Source organism: Lampetra planeri, chromosome 29 (assembly GCF_965212315.1).
Source record: "Lampetra planeri chromosome 29, kcLamPlan1.2.h2, whole genome shotgun sequence".
Taxonomy (NCBI): domain Eukaryota; kingdom Metazoa; phylum Chordata; class Hyperoartia; order Petromyzontiformes; family Petromyzontidae; genus Lampetra; species Lampetra planeri.
Genome location: NC_136135.1, coordinates 774,815 through 799,111, shown reverse-complemented (window position 1 = coordinate 799,111; position 24,297 = coordinate 774,815). Strand labels below are relative to the sequence as shown.

Below are 24,297 nucleotides of genomic sequence, written 5' to 3'. Positions count from 1 at the left end.
TGTAAATTGACCTCTTTATTTGGGAAAATGTTAGTGATGTGGAGACAAGAGAAAACAAAACCGTGACATCGCCGTTCCCCGGGGGGTGGGGGAGAGGGGGCATCGCCGCCTTCCCGTGATACACCGCGAATGCCCCGTGATGCACCGCGAATGCCCCGTGATACACCGCGAATGCCCCGTGATGAAATGCACCTGCGCGTCGTGAGAGGCCGTCACAGGTGTGGAGAGCCATGGAGAGGCTGGGGGCACATGGGGGATGAACGCCGGGTGTCGGGTGGTGGAGGGCAGCGCGGGTGGGGGGGGGGGGTGACGATGGTGACATCGCCGCCTCACGATACTTGACATCCCAGACCGATGACTAATGCGTACATGAAAAAAACAACAACCCTACTCTGAGCAGATTTAGCACGTGGTACAAGGCAGCTCCGTCGGTCACCGCGCGACTCCAACGCCGCGTCGTCGCCCTGAAGTGTCGGGAAACGACCGGGCGTCACCGGCTCCCGTGCGGGAGCCACAGTCACCGTGGGGGTCACATCCGGTGCCGCTGCTGGACAAGGAGGGGGTAAGGGGGGTTGCGGGGAGGGGCGAGGGGGGGGCCGCCAAATTTAAAAGCGGAACACCGCCGTCGTGACCGTCGGCGCACCGCGGCCCGGCGGCAGCGTCGCCCGCTTCGACCTCCTCCCGTCTCGGCGGCACGGGGAGCGTCTCCGTGACGGAGCGGGCGGCTCCGGCTCGAGAGCCGCGCGAGCTCTGCCACGGCAGCCCCCGGCCCCCCCCCCCCCGCGCCGCTGGTCGGGTTCCGCGTGGTGCCGGGCGTGTCGGCCGGAGCGCCGTTGCGCGACGGCGCGAGCGAGTCCCTGCGTTGCGCCGCGCGTCCAAGGCACGCGCCGCACACGCGCGCGCGCACGTTCCGCGTGGCCAGTCGGAGCACGCGGTCGGCGCGGCCGCGACGTCCTGGCCGGACTCCGCTGGCATTGGCGGCCGCTCGTGGGCAGGAGGAGGAGGAGCCGTTCAGCCTCGATCGACGTCGCGCGGAGCCGGCGGTCGGCCGGCGCTTTCGGGATGCCGGCGCCGGATCTCCTTGCGGCGGCGGCGACGGTGGCGCCCTGTCCGGATGGCCCCCCCGTCACGTCGCGCGGCCTCCCCGCCCGCGTCTCTCGTTCCCTCTCTCCCTTTCTCTCCGCCGCTCGCGCCGGGCCGTCAGAGCGACGACTGCTCCGTGTCGCGGTGCAGAGCGTCCGGCGCCGCCCGCGCCGCCAGCAGCCTCAGCCGGTACTGCTTCCGGCACTCGCGGCACGAGTGCATGTGCGTGCAGGCCGGCGAGGGGGGCTCCGCGAGGCCGCCCCCCGCCACCAGCTTGCCGTTGGCGAGCTTGAGGTGGAGGCCCGAGGCGTCGGGGGCGTGCGGCCCGCGCGGCGGCAGCGGCGGCGCGCGGCCGGGCCTCCGTCGGGGTTGGCGTCTCCGCCGGGACGTCTCCTGACACGAGACAGCACGGCGCAGCTCGCTCACCATCTCCTGGCAAACAGACACCTGCGCACACCGCGCCGCACACACCACCGCCACCACGCACACCGCCGCCACCACCGGCACCGCACACGCCACGCGCAGACACCACCACACGCAGAGCACGACAGGCGTCCCGCACTCGCTCCTCCACCTCCAAACAAAACTCGCGACGCCGCGGCGGGATTCGTACGACGCATGCCGGGGTCGTCGCGGGTCAACTCAAGGCGGGGGAGACGCCGGCGCGGGGCTCTGCAAAGCGCTCGGGTGGACACTGTGGGGGCCCCCAGTGTGAGACGGCATCGATTGATTACTTTAACCGCCCCTTACCCTCTGGTGGTTTAACCCCCCCCACCACCCCTCCACTGCAACCAGCTTGGGTGGTCATAGCTGTAACAAGGTGGGAGTTAACAAAAATACAGGCCATCACTAAGCTGAACACAGTTAAATCTTGACTAAAAGCTTTCGTGACTGCAGGAATTAATATTCTTTACGAATAAGAAAACTGAACACAGTTGTAAGAAACCTTGGGCAGACACCGCTAACCCTATTGACTACGCTGACTCTGTGTTTAGCCGGGGTGGGGGGGTGGGGGGCGGGAATCAAATTGCTGTGATAGCATCTCTACCCCAGGGTCCCATTCCAGGCAGGGGGATGGTGTGCGGGTGGCTGTGGCGGTGATGGTGGCGGTGGTGGCGGTGGTGGTGGTAGTAGTAGTGGTGGTGGTAGTGGCGGTGGTGGCAGTGGTGGTGGCGGTGGTGGTGGTGGTAGTGGTAGTAGTGGTGGTGGTAGGGGTGGTGGTAGTGGTGGCGGTGGTAGTGGTGGTAGTGGTGGTAGTGGTGGTGGTAGTGGTGGTGGTGGCCATGGAGCCCTACCTCATCTGATTCGGAGGCCGTTTTTCGCGAGTTCCAGATAAACTCGAGAACAGCGATGAACACGGCCATGATGAGGCCACAGAACAGAACCACGAAGATGCCGCCAATGTTTTCCAGACCCAGGCCTGTGCGGCACACAGAAGACAACATGGTTACCACGTGCGCTCAAAACCGGCTTCTGAAGGGCGCGTGAGTTGACGGTGTCGGCCCAGTTACCAACAACAACACAGACGCACGTGACGACAATATCGGTTTGACCGCCACGTGACGAACTTCTCTCTCACACGCAGAGCGGGTGGGAAGGCGCTGCCCTCTACTCCGTGTGGACCAGAGAGGTCACTCGAAGAAGCGGTCTCGAAGGTCACTCTGCGATATCCACTTCCGCGGCCCGTTCACGAACAGGACGGGCTCCACTGCTCCTCTGCCGGATTCTTCGTCTCGTGAAGATGCGACGCCGATTGCGCAACCGGCATTAAAGTGGGGGGCACTTTATTTAATTATTTTAAACATTACCACCTTGCCCTCTCGCGGGGGGCTTGGGTCCCACGGCAGCAATTCAACTGGCCGGAGCTTCCATTCAGAGTGGATGTTGCACGACTCCGTGTGACCCACCACCCCACCACCACCCCCACCATGGCCCCCACGCCGTCCCCGTGTCCCCACGTACCTTTGGCGCGGTGATCTTCCTCCTTGGGGCAGCTGCCCCCCTCCCACCACTTGCGCTTCAGGATCTCGATGCGATTGTTCTCCTGCAGCTGGAGGATCGCGAGTGTGATGTCATCACGGAAGGGGGAACCTGCGGGCACGCGTCACGCAGCACACTCAACATCGCCCCCCCCCCCTCTCTCCACTCCCACACCCCCCCCTCTCCACTCTGACAATCCCCCCCTCTCCACTCCCACAATCCCCCTCTTTATCGTTAGTCATTGATATTAAATAAGATTAATCGAATTCACCCATTGGCTAACCTGATCTGATCGGATGTAGCTACGCCACTACCCACCCGCCTCCCCAAAGATAAAGACGCCACGTGCAACCTTTACAGACTGTTGGGGCAAGTGCTTGTAGCGAGCACCTATTAAGCCCGAAACGGCACACAAAGGCGGGGGGGGGGGGGGTGCCCAGCACCACGCCCGGCCGCCTTTGTCTCCCCAGCTACGATGTTTGCACACCGCACTAGGTACTCATTTGATGCCGAGTTGACCTAGGGGAGGCCCAGGAACCGGTTCAGACGACTATGGTCACAGCTGTTGGTGGCCGTGAGCCGCAATCAAACTCGGGTCGCCGGTTTCGTGGCGCAGCGAAGCGCCACCGCTCCTCGCCCAGCCGCCCGGGCAGCGTGAGCACCACGGCGGCGGTGGTGGCGTCATACCGAGCGGCATGCCGAGCGTCATACCGAGCGGCATGCCGATGCCGTAGCCCTTGGTGTCGAGCAGGCCGCCGATCTGCGTCAGGTTGCAGTTGCGCTGCCGGTGGTACTCGTTCATGGTGGACTCGAGCAGGAACGCGTAGTTGGCGTTGAGCACGCGGGCAATGCCCTCCTCGGTGCTCTTCACAAACACGCTCGGCTGCTTAGACAGCATGAAGTTCCACATGCGCTGGTAGGTTTGGTAGCGCGAGTTCTGCAGGGGGGTGGGGGGCGAGCGGCGGCGGTTGAGGTGGCGGGGGGGGGGGCGAGGGAAGGGCGGCGAGTCGGGGGTCTGGCGGGGGCGGCGCTCCCCACGGCTTTGACCCCCGGGCGGGCACGCCGCTCGCCTCCCCCCCTCGCCACCTTCCGGCCTCGCCGCCAAGAAGGAGAGGCCACGCAGCCACCCGCAGCACAGCACGCCGCCTCGAGCAGCCACACCGACCTCTCGCCACCCAGGCACACACCTCACCAATACAAGGACACCCCCCCCTCCAATAACACCCCGTAAGTGCTGTTAGCGAGCACCTATTGAGGCCGGCAAGGAAACACGAGCGGGTGATGTGGAAGCACCACGCCAGGCCGTCTTTGCCTCCTCAGTGCTGATGTTCACACAACGCACCTGATGCTCACTTAAGGCTGAGTCGACCTAGGGGTTGAAGTGAGAAGCCAAAGCGAACTTGTGGGTTGTTTGATTCAAGAACGCATTTGCACAGTTGTGTCTTACCGTTTTCCCAAATCGGAATTGCATGGCTCAGAATTGTTCCAGATTATAACCCAGTTGCACCAAATCAACCCTTCATGGAGTGATGGTCACTGGCTTTCTATTCATAACTCAGCCAGTCACTTTATTTCCGGTAAGGCCCAACGTCTCCCACTAACTCTCACCACCTCTCACCATGTCCCACAATCACCACCTCTCACCATCTCTCACAATCTCCCACCATCTCTTACAACCTCTCACCATCTCCCACAAGATCCAGCGATCTGTCAACATCTCTCGCCACCTCTCCATATCCCACAATCTTTCACAATCCCCCAGCCATGTACCCCCAAGCTCCCACAAGCTCCCATAATCCCCCACCATCATCCGACATCTCCCACCATCCACCAGCATCTCTCGCGAACTTTTCAACAACATTTCCCAGAATCACCCAAACATCGGCCACAATCTCCCACCATCTTTCATCATCAATCATCACCACACCCCCCTCCCTCCCCCGCCCCCCCGCGCCATAACAGACCTGAAAGAAGGTCATGGTGGAGCCGGCCTGTAAGGTGCCATACTCGATGTTAGTTTGGTCAGCGAGGTCTTCGGCTGACTCGATGGGCACTTCCATTCTCTGAACGGTAAGGAAAGCAGCCAGATTCGCTGTGTAAGACGAGATGATGATCAAGGTGAATGCCCACCTTGATAAGAACATAAATTTTCAGGCAACCTTGGCGGGGAGAGAGGGCAAGTCTTCAAAACACACTCTAGAGAAAAGAAGACATCTGCAACATCTGACAGCCGTTAGTACCCTCCAACAGCCCCCCCCCCCAATTCCCCACCTATCTACCCCTACCCCCCACCCCGACCACACAGGGCTGCACACGTGACCGTCTGGCTGGTGAGTGATGCGCCGTGTCATGTGACTGATGCCCCGTGCCACGTATCTGATGCACTGAATCAGTCGACCTGCTTTGCCTTTTCATGGGCTGCGAAAACTCTGTGTGGCAACCACCTGATCTGTCGCTCCATACAAAGTCAAGCCCTCCCTTCTCTATGCTTGTGAAGCGTACAGCCCTGTACAGGAACATCTGTGCTGATTTTCAACATTCAGGCGAGACTGCCCACGATCCATTCTGGGTTTAACCCTATTGGATTGTGTGAGGACCTCACAGATCCATTCTGGGTTTAACCCTATTGGATTGTGTGAGGACCTCACAGATCCTTGAACGATCTCGACACGTTCACATCGGTGAGCTCCTACGGCAGGCGAGGTTGCGTTGGCTGGGTCATGTCGTCCGCATGCTGAACCACCACATGCCCAAGCAGCTCTGCTTGACTGGATCGAGGGTGCTAAACGGGCGTGGCGCGGGCTAGAGAAGAGATCGGCTGCTGCGGTACAGGAGGATATGGAGGTGAGCCGATGACTGGTACCAGCAGTGTCAAGATCGGCCTCTATGGAGGAGGCTCGTGAAGGACGCTCCTGGGCAGTTGGAGGCAGTAGCCCTCCAGTAACAACGGAAGGCAGAGGAGCGACGCTCACAACAACGAGCAGAGCGCTGGACGGCTAAAACGCAGCAAGGTGGCACAGTGCAGAGCACAGGTGGTGCATCTACCAGTCATCTCAGCCATTCAACTCGTTTAACATGGGTCCGTTCCGTCACCTCCTGCCAGAAAACCTTCTACACTTCACGTGGCCTCAAGGTGCACCTAGGCGCCATGGTGACGTCGGCGTGTGAGAGTGAGCGCGGGTGGACGTGGGGTGTGTGTGTGTCCGTCTCCAGCGGGGCTTGTCAGATGAGCGCGTGTGGTGGTGACGATGGGACACGCATGCAGCCCTGTTAGGCCAACCAACCAATGTCACGTAGCCCATGCACACACGCACCCACGCACACGCGCAAAGACAAAGATCCCCCATACAACCTTTAGCAGACTGTTCGGGCAAGTGCCGTTAGCGATCACTGATCGAGGCTGAAATGGCACACGCGGGGATGGGTGGCCAACACCACGCCCGGCCATCGTTGTGTCCCAATACCACACCAGGTACTCATTTGAGGCTGAGTCTACCTAGGGGAGGCCCAGGACCGGTTCAGATACTCGTCACTGGTGTTGGCCGTGAGCGTGAAGTGCTAACCACTGCGCCACCGCTCCTCCCCACCCTGACACACACACGCCCCTCAAACACATTGCTAGACTAAGTATGGACATTTAAACGTTTCATTTTAATATCTAAACAATGAATCACCGATTGTCGTAATTAATCATGTGAACTACATCGAAATTCATGAAGCAATTACAGCGAGCAGTTCACGAGGAGGCGTGAGTGTGAGCAGCGCTCGTGTCGTGGGAGCATTGTGTAGAGTGCAGCAGTGGGAGGTAGCGGGGTGCAGCAGCAGCAGCAGTGGGAGGTAGCGGGGTGCAGCAGCAGCAGCAGTAGGAGGGAGCGGGGTGCACGTGGCGGGGGAGTGGGGGCGGAGCGGGACCACCTCGGGCTGCACGCTTCATGCTGGGTGCGTTGTGCAGGGAGTTTAATGCAGCGTCTTGGGTGCTGGGTGCAGCCTGCGGTGTTCTAACGCGAGGGGTATTGGCTGCTTAGTGGGTTGTGCTGGGTACGATTTCACGCGCAGGGCTTTAAGAACCGGTTCAGATCATCGCTGTGACTGCTGTTGGTGGTGGCCGTGAGCGGGAGTTGAACTCGGGACGGGGAAGGGGTCTCTGCCAGGTCCGTAGCGCAGCGCGTGGATCTTTGTGGATGAGCGTGCGCGTGTGCGTGCGTGCGCGTGTAGCTAGGAGGGGACACGTACCAGACGCCGCTGACGCAGCGGGTGGAGAGCGCGCGGGGCATGATCTCGGAGCCCTGCTGCATGAAGCCCCCCACGGGGAACCAGAGGCTGTTCCCCAGCGTGTACTGGTTGACGGCGAGCTCCGTGCGGCCCCGTAGGCACGGGTACGGGTTGTACCACTCGTACGGCGAGAGCCTGGGGGGGGGGGGGGGGCACAAGCGCTGAGATCGTGTCCCGCTTGTCTGTGTGCGTGCCTTGCGGTGTGTGTGTGCTGCTGCTGCTGTGTGTGCCGTACCGGCCTTTGTAGGTGCTCGCTAGCAGCTCCTTCTCCAACAGTATGTTAAGGCTATACGGGGGATCTTTGTCTTTGTGTGTCTATAGATATCGGTAATGTCGTGGTTAGCGCGCTGCGTTACGAACCTGGCTACCCGAGTTCGATTCCCGCTCGCGGCCAACACCAGTGACGATAATTAACCGAACCGGTCCTGGGCCTCCCGCTAGCCTCAAATGAGTACCTGCTGCGATGTGTAAACATCGCCCCTGAGGAGACAAAGGCGGTCCGGTGTGGTGGTGGCGGCCACCCACTCCCCTCGGGGGCGGAGGGGGGGGGGGTCTCTGTGCGTGTCGTGTCGCGCGCGCGAGCGACGAGGTGTGGAGTGAGGAGGTAATGGACCTGGCGACGAGGAAGAGAATGCAGGAGACGGCGAGGTACGCGAGCAGCATGAACAACCACACGGCCGGGGAGAAGGGGTCCAGGAAGGAGAAGTAGCCGGGCTTGCGGCCCTACACACAACCACAGAAGCAGCAGCAGCAGCAGACGCAGCAGCAGCAGCAGACGCAGCAGCAGCCGCAGCAGCAGCAGACGCACAGCCACGTGTGAACGGGACAGCAGACACACGTCTGCGCTATGAATCCAATGAGCCGGGTGCGATTCCCGCTCACGGCCAACACCGGTGACGAATATCTGAACCGGTCCTGGGCCTCCCCGAGGTCGACTCAGCCTCAAATGAGTACCTGGTGCGGTGTGTAAACATCGACCACTAGGGAGACAAAGGGGGCCGGGCGTGGTGCTGGTCACCGACCCCTTTGTGCGCCGTGCCGGCCTTCGTAGGTGCGCGCTAACAGCACTTGCCCCAATATTCAAAGGAAGGTTATAGGAGGGGGATCTTTGTCTTTGCATGTGCGTTCGTGCGTGTGTCTGTGCGTGCACATGCGTGTGTGTATCTTTCTGTGTGTGTGTGTGCACGCGTGCGTGTGCGTCTTTCTGTGTGTGCCTTTCTGTGTGTGTATTTCTGTGTGTGTGTCTTTCTGTGTGTGTCTTTCTGTGTGTGCACGCGTGCGTGTGTCTTTCAGTGTATGTGTGTGTACGAGTGCGTGTGTGTCTGTGTGTGTGCACGCGTGCGTGTGTGTGTCTTTCTGTGTGTTTTTCTGTGTGTGTGTCTGTGTGTGTGTGCACGCGTGTGTGTCTGTGCACGCGTGTGTGTGTCTTTCTGTGTGTGTGTGCACGCGTGCGTGTGTGTGTCTTTCTGTGTGTGTGTCTGTGTGTGTCTGTCTGTGTGTGTGTGTGTGTCTATGTGTGTCTGTGTGTGTGTGTGTGTCTATGTGTGTCTGTGTGTGTCTGTGCGTGTGCCAGTGAGCGCCCCACCAAGTGCACGCGGTACAGGATGCTGATGCCGAGCGTCATGAAGGGTTTGGAGAAGTCGATGACTTTCTCGCGCTCCGCCGTGATGGTGAACGACGCCACCGCCAGGTCCGCCTTCTGCGAGCGCCATGCACAACGACGACGATCAGCCAGCACTCAGTGGCGGTGACGCCACCACGGCGCTTGTGCCAGGCTTGGTGCACTTTGAGGTCACGTGACATGTGGAAGGCTCGCTGACAGGTTAGGGGCAGACCCAGGTGCCATGGGTTGACTGACTCAGATGACTGGCAAATGCACGTGCATCATCTGTGCCCCCTACTGTGCCAACTCGCTGTGCTTTAGCCACCCGGCGCTCCGCTCGTTGTGAGCGTTGCTGCTCCGACCTCCATTATTGTTGGAGGGCGACTGCCTCCAACTGCCCGGTAGCGTCCTGCACGAGCCTCCTCTATAGAGGTCGATCTTGACACCGCTGGTACCGCTCATCGGCAAGTCCACTCAGCCCCACATCCTCCTGTACCACGTCACTCCATCTCTTCTCGAGCCCGTGCCGTGCCCGTGTATCCCCTCTTCTGGCCGGCCAGACAGAGACTGCTTGGGTAGCACATGGTACAATCCCGTCAAGCCCTGATCAGCGCCCTACCTTATTACAGACAAATTCAGACCTTGCTGGTCACCCCGTGCCCTCAGACATCTCAGCGTTCATCATACGGAGTCCCATTACAAGGGAGAAACACAAACACGTAGACAACAACAATTTCCCGGATTGAAACGGCTGTACGCCGTATGGACCTGAAAACTCAATTTCCCTGCACAAGAATACGGGGTGAACCGTCTGGGTTGACAGCGAGGGTGACGGCTGGAAACACACACACGCACAAACACACACACGCACAACACACACACACGCACAACACACACACACGCACAAACACACACACAAGCACAACACACACACGCACAACACACACACAGGCACAACACACACACGCACAACACACACACACCAGCACACACGCACAACACACACAAACACACACGCACAACACACACACAAACACACACACACGCACAACACACACACGCACAGACACACGCACAACACACACACACGCACAAACACAGGCACAACACACACACGCACAAACACACGCACAACACACACACACGCACAAACACACACGCACAACACACACACAAACACACACACGCACAAACACACACACACACGCACAACACACACGCACAACACACGCACAATACACACACACGCACAACACACGCACAACACACACACACGCACAAACACACACGCACAACACACACACACGCACAACACACACACACACGCACAACACACGCACATGCTCACCCTCTGAATGAGCTCCCCCACCATGCCCGTCCACGTCCCGTTGGGCTCCGGCGCCCCGTAGATGCCATCGTCCACCAGCTTGATGCGGTAGTTGAACTTGAGGATGTCGGCGATCTCGGCGAGGAGGTCCACGCAGAAGCCCTCGTACTGCGCGTTCCCCTCCACCTCCTTGTAGTTGGGCCGCAGCATCATGTACGGGTTCTCCTGCACGTGCACGCGCCCAGCCACCGGGCGCGCAACCCGCTTTCAGATGCGCTTCTGCGGCCGTCTGGAACGTTCTTCGTTCCAATAATCGGAGGCCACTGGAGCTCTGCACTTTAAAATCTCGATTAAAAACTCTTTTCTTGTGAACTGATTTTCGTGTTTCGTTTGTCGTCCTTCTGCCGCACCTCCGATTAGCGCGGGTTGGCTACGTACGGTGCGAAATAAGTTCAACATACATACAATCCATATTTTCCCACCAGGCACACCCGAGCCGTGCCAGCACGGTTCTTGTGGACAAAACAGCTTTATAGCTCATTAGATTCCTCCAGCATAAATACAGATTATGATTCTGGTTCAGGCTGGGTTGTTTGTTTTCCCACTGGCTGTTTGGTGTGCCGTGCCGGAAACCGAACGAACCGTGACGCGCCGGCCTTCACGAGAAGACGCCGGAGTCTGGCTTGGGGCCAAATCAGGGCCATGCGCGGAGCGCGACGTCACCACGTGTGCGTGACGTCAGTCCGTAGGCGGTGGCGGTGACCTCACCTGGATGGTGGTGACCGTCAGCGTGCGGTTCGCCAGGCTCTCGGAGGGATTCGCCGTGGGGAAGGTGATGTCCATCATGAGGCCCCGGTTCGAGTGCCACTTCCCGATCTGCGGAGGGGGCGTGGGGAGGCGGGTTCATGGATTATATATTTTTTATTAATTACAAATTTTTACCCCCTTAGAAAACCCCAAATAACATGCATGTGGCAAACACGTAATGACACACACACTCGTATACAAAGCCAAAGATCCGCATCATCTCCATCCCTTCTCTAGCCCGTGCCGTGCCCATGTAGCCCCCTCTTCTATCCGACCAAACGGAAGCTGCTTGGGCAGCACGCGGTGGCTGGGCATGCGGGCAACATGACCCAGCCAACGCAGACTCGCCTGCCGGAGGAGCTCACGGAGGCTGGTGAGCCAGGCGAGGCAGGCGAGGTAGGTGAGCCATGTGAGGCAGGTAAGTATGGTGAGCCAGGTATATCAGGTGAGCAAGGTGAGCCAGGTTTGTGACGCAGGTCTCACCTGCTTGAAGCCGTCTCTTCTCAGCTGCAGAACGCGCAGGCTGTAGTTGGTTCGCTGTCCACGGCTGTTAAACTCAACACGGCCCGTCAGCCCGTCGTACTCCACCTGTGGGACGCGGGGCACAGGGACACGGAGGACACCGAGGTGAGAAGGGATTGACACAGAGACATGAATGCACATAGGACGCGGAATCGCACAAGACAGAGACTGGGTGGAGATGCGGGAACACGGAGACACGGAGAACACAAACGCCGAAGGCACGGTGCCATGTGAGAGAGAGAGATGGGACGGGGACACGGGGACGCAGGGAGCCAGGCAGCCGGTGGGACACCAGGGCAGGGGGCTACTCGAGGGCACCTTTTGCCGGCGCTTTTCTCGAGGTGCCCCGTGTGACCTCACGGTGTCAAACACCGTGTTGTAGGGGTCATGGGGGGGGGGGGGTCAGGGCCACAGGTTAGGCTCGCCACCTGTGCAGGGACAGCCCAGGAACTGCGTCTGTGTTTGGGTGGTGGCACTGGGAGTCGATTGGAACCAAGGTCCGGTAACGGTGCTGAGTCGAGCTCTGTCGCGGTCAGGGTACGGGCGGGGGAAGGGGTGGAGCTCGTGGTACGGGTAGGGGCGGGGTAGGGGTGAGGTGGGGGTGGGGGTAGGGCGGGGCTAGGGGCGGGGCTGGTGGCTCACGGTGCGCATGTAGTTCATGAGGCTGGTGCCGTGGTTCCAGATGTGCGGCGAGCTGCAGGACAGCGTCTTCACCGACACCACTTGGCTGCGGTTGAGCTCCCGCACGGCGTTCACCACCACGTGCACCGCGTCGAACATCAGCCCCGCCGTCAACTGAGACGCGCGGGCGGGCACAGAGGCAAAGACAAAGATCCCCCGTGTAGCTTTTAACAGGCTGGTAAAGCAAGTGCTGTTAGCGAGCGCCTATTAATGCCGGGGTGACACACGAAAGACACGGGAGCAACCTCCCACCACGTCTCCCTCCTCCACGCGACGCCGTGGGTCATGGCCACGTGGGATCCAACGATGCCGAGGCCACGGCTCTGTGTCCCGTCTCCCGTGTCTCACCTCGGGCCCTGGGAAGGGTCGTCTCCTCCGGCAAGTCTCCCTGCTCGACATGTTGAGGCTGCGCACGAACTCGGGGTAGAAGGGGTGAGCCTCGTTGTAGAGCGAGAAGCCCAGGATGCTGGGGCCGTCCGCTCGAAGGCCCTCCAGCTGCACCACGGGGAAATCCTGCCCAGGAAACACGCGGGGTGACCTCCAGACACACAAGGTGACCTCCAGACACGTGGGGTGACCTCCAAACACGCGGAGTGACCTCCAGACATGCGGGGTGACCTCCAGACACACAAGGTGACCTCCAGACACGCGGGTGACCTTCAGACACGCGGGATGACCTTCAGACACGCAAGGTGACCTCCAGACACACAAGGTGACCTCCAGATACGCGGGGTGAGCTCCAGCCACGCGGGGTGACCTCCAGACACGCGGGTGACCTCCAGACACACAAGGTGACCTCCAGATACGCGGGGTGACCTCCAGCCATGCGGGGTGACCTCCAGACACACAAGGTGACCTCCAGACACGCGGGTGACCTCCAGACATGCGGGGTGACCTCCAGACACGCGGGTGACCTCCAGACATGCGGGTGACCTCCAGACACGCGGGGTGACCTCCAGACATGCGGGTGACCTCCAGACACACAAGGTGACCTCCGGACACACAAGGTGACCTCCAGACAAGCGGGTGACCTCCAGACACGTGGGGTGACCTCCAGACACGCGGGGTGACCTCCAGACACACAAGGTGACCTCCAGACACACAAGGTGACCTCCAGACACGCGGGGTGACCTCCAGACATGCGGGTGACCTCCAGACACACAAGGTGACCTCCAGACACACAAGGTGACCTCCAGACACGTGGGGTGACCTCCAGACACGCGGGGTGACCTCCAGACACACAAGGTGACCTCCAGACACACAAGGTGACCTCCAGACACATAAGGTGACCTCCAGACACACAAGGTGACCTCCAGACACGCGGGGTGACCTCCAGACACATAAGGTGACCTCCAGACACACAAGGTGACCTCCAGACACACAAGGTGACCTCCAGACACGCGGGGTGACCTCCAGACACACAAGGTGACCTCCAGACACATAAGGTGACTTCCAGACACACAAGGTGACCTCCAGACACGCGGGGTGACCTCCAGACACATAAGGTGACCTCCAGACACACAAGGTGACCTCCAGACACACGGGGTGACCTCCAGACACGCGGGGTGACCTCCAGACACACGGGGTGACTTCCAGACACACGGGGTGACCTCCAGACACACAGGGTGACTTCCAGACACACGGGGTGACCTTCAGACACGCGGGTGACCTCCAGACACGCGGGGTGACCTTAAGACACGCGGGGTGACCTCCAGACACACGGGGTGACCTTCAGACACGCGGGTGACCTCCAGACACGCGGGGTGACCTCCAGACACGCGGGGTGACCTCCAGACACGCGGGGTGACCTCCAGACACGCGGGGTGACATCCAGACACACAAGGTGACCTCCAGACACGTGGGGTGACCTCCAGACACGCGGGGTGACCTCCAGACACACAAGGTGACCTCCAGATACGCGGGGTGACCTCCAGACACACAAGGTGACCTTCAGACACGCGGGGTGACCTCAAAACACGCGGGGTGATGAGGGTGGCCTCAAGGAAGATTGGGTGACCACACGGCACGCGGTGAGGCATGGGTGGGTGGGGGGCGTGGGACGATTGCCGAGGAGATGCTGAGAAGGAGGCCCCCAGTTCAACGATGGCTCCGGGGGCTCATGCCAACCAGGGCGGGTGAGCGTGGTGAGCGAGGCTCGCAGTGGGCGGTGGTGCTCACCAGTGTGGTGAGGATGTAGCGGTAGTACGCAGACAGCATGCCCAGCTCGGACGCCTGTCCGTCACACACAAACATGCAGACAAAGGCAAAGGTACCCCAATAGCCTTAACAGATCGCTGGGGCAAGTTCTGCTAGCGGGCACCTATATGAAGGATGGAACGCTGCATGAGGCTGTGTGTGCGGAGCGTATGGTGAACACAGTGAGTGCGGTGAGTGCAGTGTGGTGAGTGCGGTGAGAGCGGTGAGAGTGGTGCCCACGTGCGTACCCGCTTGAGCACGGTAAGGGCCGTGGGCGCACGAGCGTCCAGGATGATGGTGCTAATCTTGTCGTCGCGGATCTCCTTGAGTAGCGGCGTCGGGTCCTGGTCCTCTGCGAGCATCCGCACGGTGAACGCGTCGCGTGCGATCAGGAACTTCCGCACCAGCTCCTCCAACCGCATGAGACCTGTGGGGCAACCACGCACAACCACGGTCAATAACAACCACGGGTAACCAGGATCACATGCAGCCACACAGCATGCGGTTATAGTGGTTGTTGTGGCGAGCAGCGGGTAGTCAGTGGCGATCAAGGTTAGGAATAACATTGATAAGCACTGTGCATTGTGAGCAACAAGCGTGGTGAGAATGGTGAGTGAGGTGAGAATGTGGTAAGAATGGCGAGCGTGGCGAGTGTTTGGTAAATGTTTTGGTGAGCGTGGTCAGTGTCTGGCGAGTGTGCCGTTGGGGAGTGTTTGGCAAGTGTGGTGAGTGGCGAGCGTGGCGGGTGTTTGGTGAGCACGGTGAGCGTGTGGCGAGTGTCTTGCGGCGCGCGCGCACAGTCGGGCTTGACGCAGAGCAGGCTGACGGTGGAGGCGTTGAAGAATCCGATGAGGCTGCCGATGGCGTTGCTCACGTCCTCGTAGCTGGGGTAGAGGTTGACCGAGGCGAAGCGCTGGTACAGCAGCTTGGGCGTCTCCTCCGCCCCCACCTTCACGTGTGGAACCTGCGTACGGAGCCACGGAGAACACAGAGAACAGAGAGAGAGAGACACAGGGATGTCCCACGGTTTTTCCATTCCCACAAACCGAGCCACGCAAGGGCCACGACGGGGTCGTGCCAGGCCAGACCGACGCTGCTCGGAAGGCGTCGCGGTTGTTTTTCCACTGGGGGAGCCGAACCTGCGCCGTGCTAAGTGACGCACTGCGTACCGCCTGACGTCACGCACGCGGTGAAGGGATAGTTAGCCCTGGCCCTGCTTGGCCCCCGATCCAGATTCAGATGTGGTGGGTGTGTTGATTGTGGTGGTTATTGTGAATGTTGTAGTTGTGGTGACTATGGTGGCGTAGTTGTGGTGGCTTTAGTGATCACTTTGACGTGATTTTAAAGTTGGAGTCAAGCAGCCACGTGAATAGTCTGCGCCACATCTAAACTTTGGGGGGTGGGGGCGGAGGCACTGCCCCTGCGTTCAGAGCGACGTCACGTGATGAGGTGCGGCCCTCACCTCTTTCTCACCGCACACGTGACTGATGACGGAGGAGGAGGCCGGGCTGGAGGAGGGCCCCAGCACGGCCACCACGCCCTTCTCCATCACCTGGCACACTGCCCAGAGACACACACAGAGACCCACAGAGATACATAGAGACACACAGATACCCATAGAGATACATAGATACACACAGAGACACATGGAGATACATAGAGACACACAGAGACACATGGAGATACATAGAGACACACAGAGACCCACAGAGATACATAGAGACACACAGAGACCCACAGAGATACATAGAGACACACAGAGACCCACAGAGATACATAGAGACACACAGAGACACATGGAGATACATAGAGACACACAGAGACACATGGAGATACATAGAGACACACAGAGACCCATGGAGATACATAGAGACACACAGAGACCCACAGAGATACATAGATACACACAGAGACCCATAGAGATACATAGATACACACAGAGACACATGGAGATACATGGAGACACACAGAGACCCATGGAGATACATAGAGACACACAGAGACCCACAGAGATACATAGAGACACACAGATACCCATAGAGATACATAGAGACACATAGAGACACACAGAGACCCACAGAGATACAAAGAGACAGACAGAGACCCATAGAGATACATATAGATACACAGAGACCCATGGAGATACATAGAGACACATAGAGACCCATAAAGTATATAGAGATACATAGAGATACACAGAGAAATGCATAGAGACACACAAAGACACACAGAGACCCATAGAAATACATAGAGATACACCACGCCGTTCATCACCTGACGCACTGCTCATGGAGATACACATAGATACTTAGAGATACGCGTGAAGATACATATAAAGGTATATAGAAATGCATAGATATACGAAGGCACACACACAGACACACACGGATATAGACACATATTACTGGTAGGAACCTCCTGGTTACACCAGCCCACAGGGGATTATTGTGTCCGTCCGTCCGTCGTGAAGGGAGGGGCTGGGTGGGGAGGGAGGGGCTGGGTGGGGAGGGTGGAAAGGGGCTGGGTGGGGAGGGTGGGGCTGGGTGGGGGGTGGGAGGGGTGGGGCTGGGTTGGGAGGGGCTGGTCACCCTGTGGTGCCCTTATACAAATCAACGTTTAACCTACTCACGCCGGCTTGTGCTCGCCCTCACAGTCGGGCATATTTGCGGAATACACCACGCCGCCGTTGACTCTGGCCATTGACCGAGCAACCCAACGTTCCTACCAGCTCCCTCCGCAGTAATGTCTTTACACATGCAGATGCATACCATGTGAAGGAATGACTGTGATAAGTACATTTATGGACGATTAATAAATGAACGAGTGATTGAATGAGCGGGCACGTGGTGAATGATCAACGCAATGAGCAATGATGAGATGATTGGGAAATAAATTTAGATATCGTAGAGTGAATGAATCACACAATGATGAGTGAATAATGCGTTCACAATGATATCCTGATTTGGGGCAGTTCAGCCCATCATCCATCCGGGGTCAATAAAAGCGGTTCCACTTCGTCGAAAAATTCCTTGTGGATAGACTCGTCCTTGCCATAGGAACGTGGAATGTACACCACTGGGTCTGTAGAGTTGTGAACAGGAGATTATCACCGACGCCTCGAGGCTCATTAAGATCAGGAAATGACTTTGACTTTGTGAGCAATTACCAATTAGGCTGAACGAGCGAGTAGTGAGCGCGTGACACATGAATGATGAATGGCTGAGTGCCATTAAATAACCCCGAGCCACGCGGGCGGTTCTGCATCTCCCACCAGCGAGGCGCGGCCTGGTGGTGAGCGCGCAATGTCAGCAGCAGCTTTGGTTCAGAGCGAGCAAGCTCGTCACGACCGCTCCCTGCATCGCACGGCTCCACTACAGAGCCCCCCCCCCCCCCCCATCGGCCCTGAGCTCTCACAACGAGAACCTCGCTCGAGCCAAGCGCCGCCTTGCACGGCGAGTCGATTGCAGCTGTGACGACGGCGCTGTTCGTTGCTGCCCGCTTGGCGTGTTGGGCCCTGCGCTCAGCAGAGGTGTGTCTGTCGCCACGGTAACCCCGCGTCGTCGCCACGGTTACCCCGCCCCCCGCGCCGTCGCCACGGTTACCCCGTCCCCCGCGCCGTCGCCACGGTTACCCATCTCCGTGGCCTCGTAGTCGTTGTCGTGCAGCAGCTCGTGGACGTCCACGTCGACGCGAGCGCGCGGGAGCCCCTCGGAGCCCACGTGCTCCTTGGCGAGCGCCAGGGCGAGCTTCTCGCCGCGGCCGCACGCCGGACTGTCGTCCAGCAGCGCGGCTGGGGGGCGGGTGGGGGGGGGGGGGGGGCACGGGGAGGGTTGGTGAGGTGGGGATGGTGAGGTGGGGATGGTGAGTGAGGGATGGTGAGGTGGGGATCGTGAGTGAGGGAGGGTGAGGTGGGTATGGTGAGGCGGGGATGGTGAGGCACTACTCACCCATGGGAAGGGATGGTGAGGCGGGGATGGTGAGGCACTACTCACCCATGGGCAGGGATGGTGAGGTGGGGATGGTGAGGCACTACTCACCCATGGGCAGGGATGGTGAGGCGGGGATGGTGAGGCACTACTCACCCATGGGAAGGGATGGTGAGGTGGGGATGGTGAGGCGCTACTCACCCATGGGCAGGGATGGTGAGGTGGGGATGGTGAGGCGCTACTCACCCATGGGCAGGGATGGTGAGGCGGGGATGGTGAGGCACTACTCACCCATGGGCAGGGATGGTGAGGTGGGGATGGTGAGGCACTACTCACCCATGGGCAGGGATGGTGAGGTGGGGATGGTGAGGCACTACTCACCCATGGGCAGGGATGGTGAGGTGGGGATGGTGAGGCGCTACTCACCCATGGGCAGGGAGGTGAGCACGGGGGCGCTCCCCGGCACCATGAGCAGCAGCAGCAGCAGGAGGAGCGGCGGCCACGGGAGGCGCGGAGACGACGCGGGGCCTCGCGGAGCCCTGACGGGGGTCGCGCAGCTGGGGTCCTGGGGCGCCTGGGGCGGGGGGAGGCGGGGGGGGGGGGGAGGCGGGGGGGGGAGGCGGGGGGGGGGACAGGGGGGAGCCGCCGATTTCAATTCCCGGCCAGGGCTCATGAAAAATGGTATTGGTGAAGGTGATGGTGGTGATGATGGTGAAGGTGAGTGTAGTGGTGGTGGTGATGATGGTGGTGATAATGGTGAAAGTGAGTGTGGTGGTGGTGATGGTGAAGATGACGGTAGTGGTGATGGTGAAGGTGAGTGTAGTGGTGATGATGGTGGTGATAATGGTTGTCTTGATGGTGATGATGGTGAAGGTGAGCGTGGTCGTGATTGTGGTGATAATGGTGAAAGTGAGTGTGGTGGTGATGATGGTGGTGGTGGTGATGGTGAGGGTGAGTGTAGAGGTGATGATGATGATGGTGGTGATGATGGTTGTAGTGATGACGGTGGTCGTGATGGTGATGGCTGGGCAAGGTGACCTCGTGATGAGGCGCCATCGAGACCGCGAGAGGTCCGAGCAGGGGAACGAGGCCGCGAGTCTCCCCGCTATCGACGAGACTAATCACGCATCGAGTCACAGGCGGACACACACGGATACATACACACGGATACATACACACGGATACATACACACGGATACATACACACGGATACATACACACGGATACATACACAAATACATACACACGGATACATACACACAGATACATACACACGGATCCACACACACGGATACACACACACGGATACATACACACGGATACATACACACGGATACATACACACGGATACATACACACAGATACATACACACAGATACATACACACAGATACATACACACAGATACATACACACGGATACATACACAAATACATACACACAGATACATACACACATATACATACACACGGATACATACACACAGATACATACACACAGATACATACACACAAATACATACACACGGATACATACACACGGATACACACACAAATACATACACACGGATACATACACACAGATACATGCACACAAATACATACACACGGATACATACACACGGATACATACACACAGATACATACACACGGATACATACACACAAATACATACACACGGATACACACGCTTGCACAATGAGATATACAACCAGGTACATAGAGATATACACACGTTCAATGCAAAGCCATGGACACATACATTCCCTACACGTACACACACTCCCTGCACGCACACACTCCCTGCACATACACACACTCCTTGCACGTACACCACTCCCTACACGTACACACACTTCCTATACGTACACACACTCACTACACATACACACACTCATTACACATACATACACACCACACTCACTACACCTACACACACTCCCTACACGTACACACACTCACTTCACGTACACACACTCACTACATGTATATATACACAGACACCCATAGTCGCATACCGACACAAAGACAACGGCCTAGGGGGGAGGCCCAGGACCGGTTGAGATGATTGCCACTGGTGTTGGCCGTCAGCATCTGGGAGAAAGAGCTTTATAGCTCATCGGATTCCTCCAGCATATTTTCAATATCCTGACTCTGTGCGGGAATCGAACTCGGGAAGCCTGGCTGCTCATAGCGCAGCGCGCTAACCACATCGCCACCGCTCCCCCATCTTGCTCCGCACAGACAAAGACGCACGCGCGGGCCGATGACCACCGCTGCGTCTGACGCGTTTCGCTCCTCTGGCTGCCACCCGGGCCGCACTCTCGTCCACCGGACACCATCATCATCATCTCCTTGATTATATTCGCTCCCCGCGGCATGATGTCCGCTCGCTCTCGTACACAGAGAGAGGGAGGACGACTCGGAGGCGCGGGGAGGAGGAACCACAGACGAGCGGGAAGCCAGCAGCAGTAGCAGCCACGCGGTGCCGGCGATACACCACAATTTCCCGAGCTCTGCGGCCCTCTATATATGAACGTGTTATCGGCATATTTAATGTTTGTACGTGGAAGGAAAGCGGAAGCACCCGGACAAAACCCACGCACGCGAGGGGGAAACACTCTATCCCATCCAGAGAGAAGAGTGGAGTCCACTTGCCGTCGCCGTCTCGTGGCGAGTCGGGGTAATGGTTCCTCCCCGACGCCCGCGGGGAAGGGAGATTCACAATGTTCGTGCGGTGATCCACCAACCCCTCGCTAACTTCCGCAGTGCTGGGGTGCAGACCACGTGAGCTGGGCATCGTCCCAGGTTGAATTCGCAGCCGCTGTGTCGCCCATTCTCTGTGACTTTCCACACGCTGTTGCCAGGGAACAACTCGAGCGATGGATGGGCGTGCGCGTGTGAGGGTGGGTTTGACTGTGACTGTGTGTGTGTGACTGTGTGTGTGTGTGACTGTGTGTGTGTGACTGTGTGTGTGTGACTGTGTGTGTGTGTGTGTGTGACTGTGTGTGTGACTGTGTGTGTGACTGACTGTGTGTGTGTGACTGTGTGACTGTGTGTGTGTGACTGTGTGTGTGTGACTGTGTGTGTGTGTGACTGTGTGTGTGTGACTGTGTGTGTGTGACTGTGTGTGTGTGTGTGTGACTGTGTGTGTGTGTGTGTGACTGTGTGTGTGTGACTGTGTGTGTGACTGTGTGTGTGACTGACTGTGTGTGTGTGACTGTGTGTGTGTGACTGTGTGTGTGTGTGTGTGACTGTGTGTGTGTGACTGTGTGTGTGTGACTGTGTGTGTGTGTGTGTGTGTGACTGTGTGTGTGTGACTGTGTGTGTGTGACTGTGTGTGACTGACTGTGTGTGTGTGACTGACTGTGTGTGTGTGACTGACTGTGTGTGTGTGACTGACTGTGTGTGTGTGACTGTGTGTGTGTGACTGTGTGTGTGTGACTGTGTGTGTGTGACTGACTGTGTGTGTGTGACTGTGTGTGTGTGACTGTGTGTGTGTGTGTGACTGTGTGTGTGTGTGACTGTGTGTGTGTGTGACTGTGTGTGTGTGTGACTGTGTGTGTGTGACTGTGTGTGTGTGACTGACTGTGTGTGTGTGTGACTGTGTGTGTGTGTGACTGTGTGTGTGTGTGACTGTGTGTGTGTGTGTGTGACTGTACAACAAATCTGGCGACCCGGGTTCGATTCCCGCTCACGGCCAACACCAGTGACGATTATCTGAACCGGTCTTGGGCCTCCCCTAGGTCGACCCAGCCTCAAATGAGTACCTGGTGCGATGTGTAAACATCGCCACTGAGGAGACAAAGGCGGCCGGGCGTGGTGTTGGTCACCCACCCCCTCGTGTGCCGTGCTGGCCTTCATAGGTGCTCGCTAACAGCACATGCCCCAACAGTCTGTTCAGCTTTTGATTTAAAGCTTTCGTGACTGCAGGGATGCATATTCTTGGATCTTTCGGTAAAGTCACGTAGAAGGGAAATAATAAAATAATAAAAATAAAACATAATAAAATTCTCACGACGTTTCGGCTGCTTGTGCAGCGTCTTTCCGACAGCTGTTCCTCACCTGAGGACGGTTGCTTGTGTTGTGGCCGAATCGTCGTGAGAATTTTATTATGTTTAATTTGTATTATTTTATTATTTCCCTTCTACGTGACTTTACCGAAAGATCTAATAATAAGTCTGTTCAGGCTAAACAGGGGATCTTTGTCTTTATCTTTGTGTGACTGTGTGACTGACTGTGTGTGACTGTGTGTGTGTGTGACTGTGTGTGACTGTGTGTGTGACTGTGTGACTGTTAGTGACTGACTGTGTGTGTGTGACTGTGTGACTGTTAGTGACTGACTGTGTGTGTATGACTGTGTGTGTATGACTGTGTGTGTGCGATTGTGGCTCTGCGGTGATTGAATGGAGAGCGGCGGTGTAGCTGTGCTACGAACCCGGCGACCCGAGTTCGAGTCTTGGGGCGTGAGAGTCGCGGCGTGAGAGTCGCGGCCTGGTGCGGAGACAAAGGCGGCCGGACGTGGTGCCGGCCCCCCCCCCACCCCCCTCGTCTGGCGTCCCGGCCTTCGCAGGTGCTCGCTCACAGCACTTGCCCCGACAGTCTGTGGAGCCGGCACCACCCTCGGCCTCCTTTGTTTTCCCCCCGACGCCGATGCCGACACCCCGTACCAGGCGCGACTCGCTGCTGCTAAGCGGACATTGAAGACCCCGAGCCGGTTCAGACAACACTCGCACCACTGATGTCAAGGCGACGAGTGCGGAGCGCGGTGCGCTAACCACTGCGCTCCGCGCACACACACAAAGGCAAAGATGCCGCCAATAGCCTCTACAGACTGTTGGGGCAAGTGCTGCGAAGGCCGACACGGCACACGAGGGGGTCGGTGGCCAACACCACGCCCGGCGGCTTTGTCTCCGCCCCAAGTACTCATTTGACGCTGAGTCGACCTAGAGGCTGCCCAGAACCAGTTTAAATAATCGTCACTGGTGTTGGCCGTGAGCGTGAATTGCAATCGGGTCGCTGGGTCCGTAGGGCGCTAACCGATGCGCCGCCGCTCCCCACACATACATACGTATAAACATACGCATGTACAGACATGCACACGCAGGTACACGCATGCACACGCATGTACACACATGCACACGCATGTACACGGAGACAAGGACACCCCCGTGTCGTCTACATATCCTGGTGGAGCAACTGCTGTTAGCGAGCCATTGATCCCGCCACGAACGAAGGGGTGGTGAGGCCAACGACAAGCCCGGCCGTCTTTGTCTCCCGAGTGCTGATATGTACACACCCCCACCTTGCACTCGCCACGCACACACACACACACACGTACCAATACCTCACCATTACAACTCACTAGAGCTCGCCACCAAACCTCACCAGACAAAACCAGGCATCAGCAGACATCACGAGATATCACCAAACTCACCAGACCTCGCCAGACCTCGCTGTCAAACATCGCCAAACTACGCCAAAACCTCGCCAGACAGCACCGCCGATCTCACCAGACATCACCAAATCTCACCAAACATCACCAACCTCACCGGACATCACCAAATCTCACCAAACATCACCAACCTCACCGGACATCACCAAATCTCACCCGACATCACCAACACCCCACACCAACGCTCACCGCCGAGCTCACCAGCCTTCACCGCCAACCCAGCTCAAGCCTCTCGGCGAGCCGAGCCCCCCCCCCCCCCTGCGACGAGTCTCGATACAAGGGGGGTAACCGGACCCCCTTGGAGCCGGACCCCGTTAGGCTGGACCCCCCCCCCCCCCAGTGTTTACCTCCAGCAGTGGAGTCGCCATGGCACCGCGCGGTGTGAGGACGATCCGGTCCCGCGTCCCGGGGGCTCACATCCCCGCGCGGCGATGGATGCTCGCCTCC

At 58.4% G+C, this 24,297-nt stretch overlaps 1 protein-coding gene across 5 annotated transcripts; it reads right to left on the bottom strand.

The window, feature by feature from the left end:
* Positions 1-24,297, bottom strand: LOC144728536 (glutamate receptor ionotropic, kainate 5-like). 5 transcript variants are annotated; one of them, XM_078608042.1, is made up of 20 exons: positions 24,198-24,297; positions 18,824-18,971; positions 18,103-18,261; positions 15,934-16,031; positions 15,270-15,435; positions 14,720-14,898; positions 14,454-14,507; positions 12,624-12,788; positions 12,237-12,389; positions 11,556-11,660; positions 11,034-11,141; positions 10,287-10,490; positions 8,921-9,034; positions 7,949-8,058; positions 7,297-7,470; positions 5,028-5,193; positions 3,775-4,000; positions 3,046-3,174; positions 2,379-2,503; positions 1-1,530 (listed from the first exon to the last, which is right to left on the bottom strand). In XM_078608042.1, the coding sequence occupies exons 1-20, from the start codon at positions 24,216-24,218 to the stop codon at positions 1,201-1,203; spliced, it is 2,934 nt and encodes a 977-aa protein (XP_078464168.1). In that variant the 5' UTR covers positions 24,219-24,297; the 3' UTR covers positions 1-1,200. The 5 variants fall into 5 exon arrangements, with proteins under 5 accessions (XP_078464168.1, XP_078464165.1, XP_078464164.1 ...); XM_078608039.1 differs by lacking the exons at positions 1-1,530; positions 2,379-2,503; positions 3,046-3,174; positions 5,028-5,193 and adding exons at positions 5,194-5,222; positions 19,436-19,514 and having other exon boundaries at positions 3,823-4,000; positions 24,198-24,274; XM_078608038.1 differs by lacking the exons at positions 1-1,530; positions 2,379-2,503; positions 3,046-3,174; positions 5,028-5,193 and adding an exon at positions 5,194-5,222 and having other exon boundaries at positions 3,823-4,000.

Bases quoted from the DNA above. Each gene is read 5' to 3' on its own strand.
- LOC144728536 (XM_078608042.1), bottom strand. From the start codon at position 24,218: ATGGCGACTCCACTGCTGGAG. The intron at 16,032-18,102 runs GTAACCGTGGCG...GTCTCTGGGCAG, and splicing joins CTACGAGGCCACGGAGATGG to TGTGCCAGGTGATGGAGAAG. The intron at 14,508-14,719 runs GTACGCACGTGG...TGTGACGGACAG, and splicing joins CCCTTACCGTGCTCAAGCGG to GCGTCCGAGCTGGGCATGCT.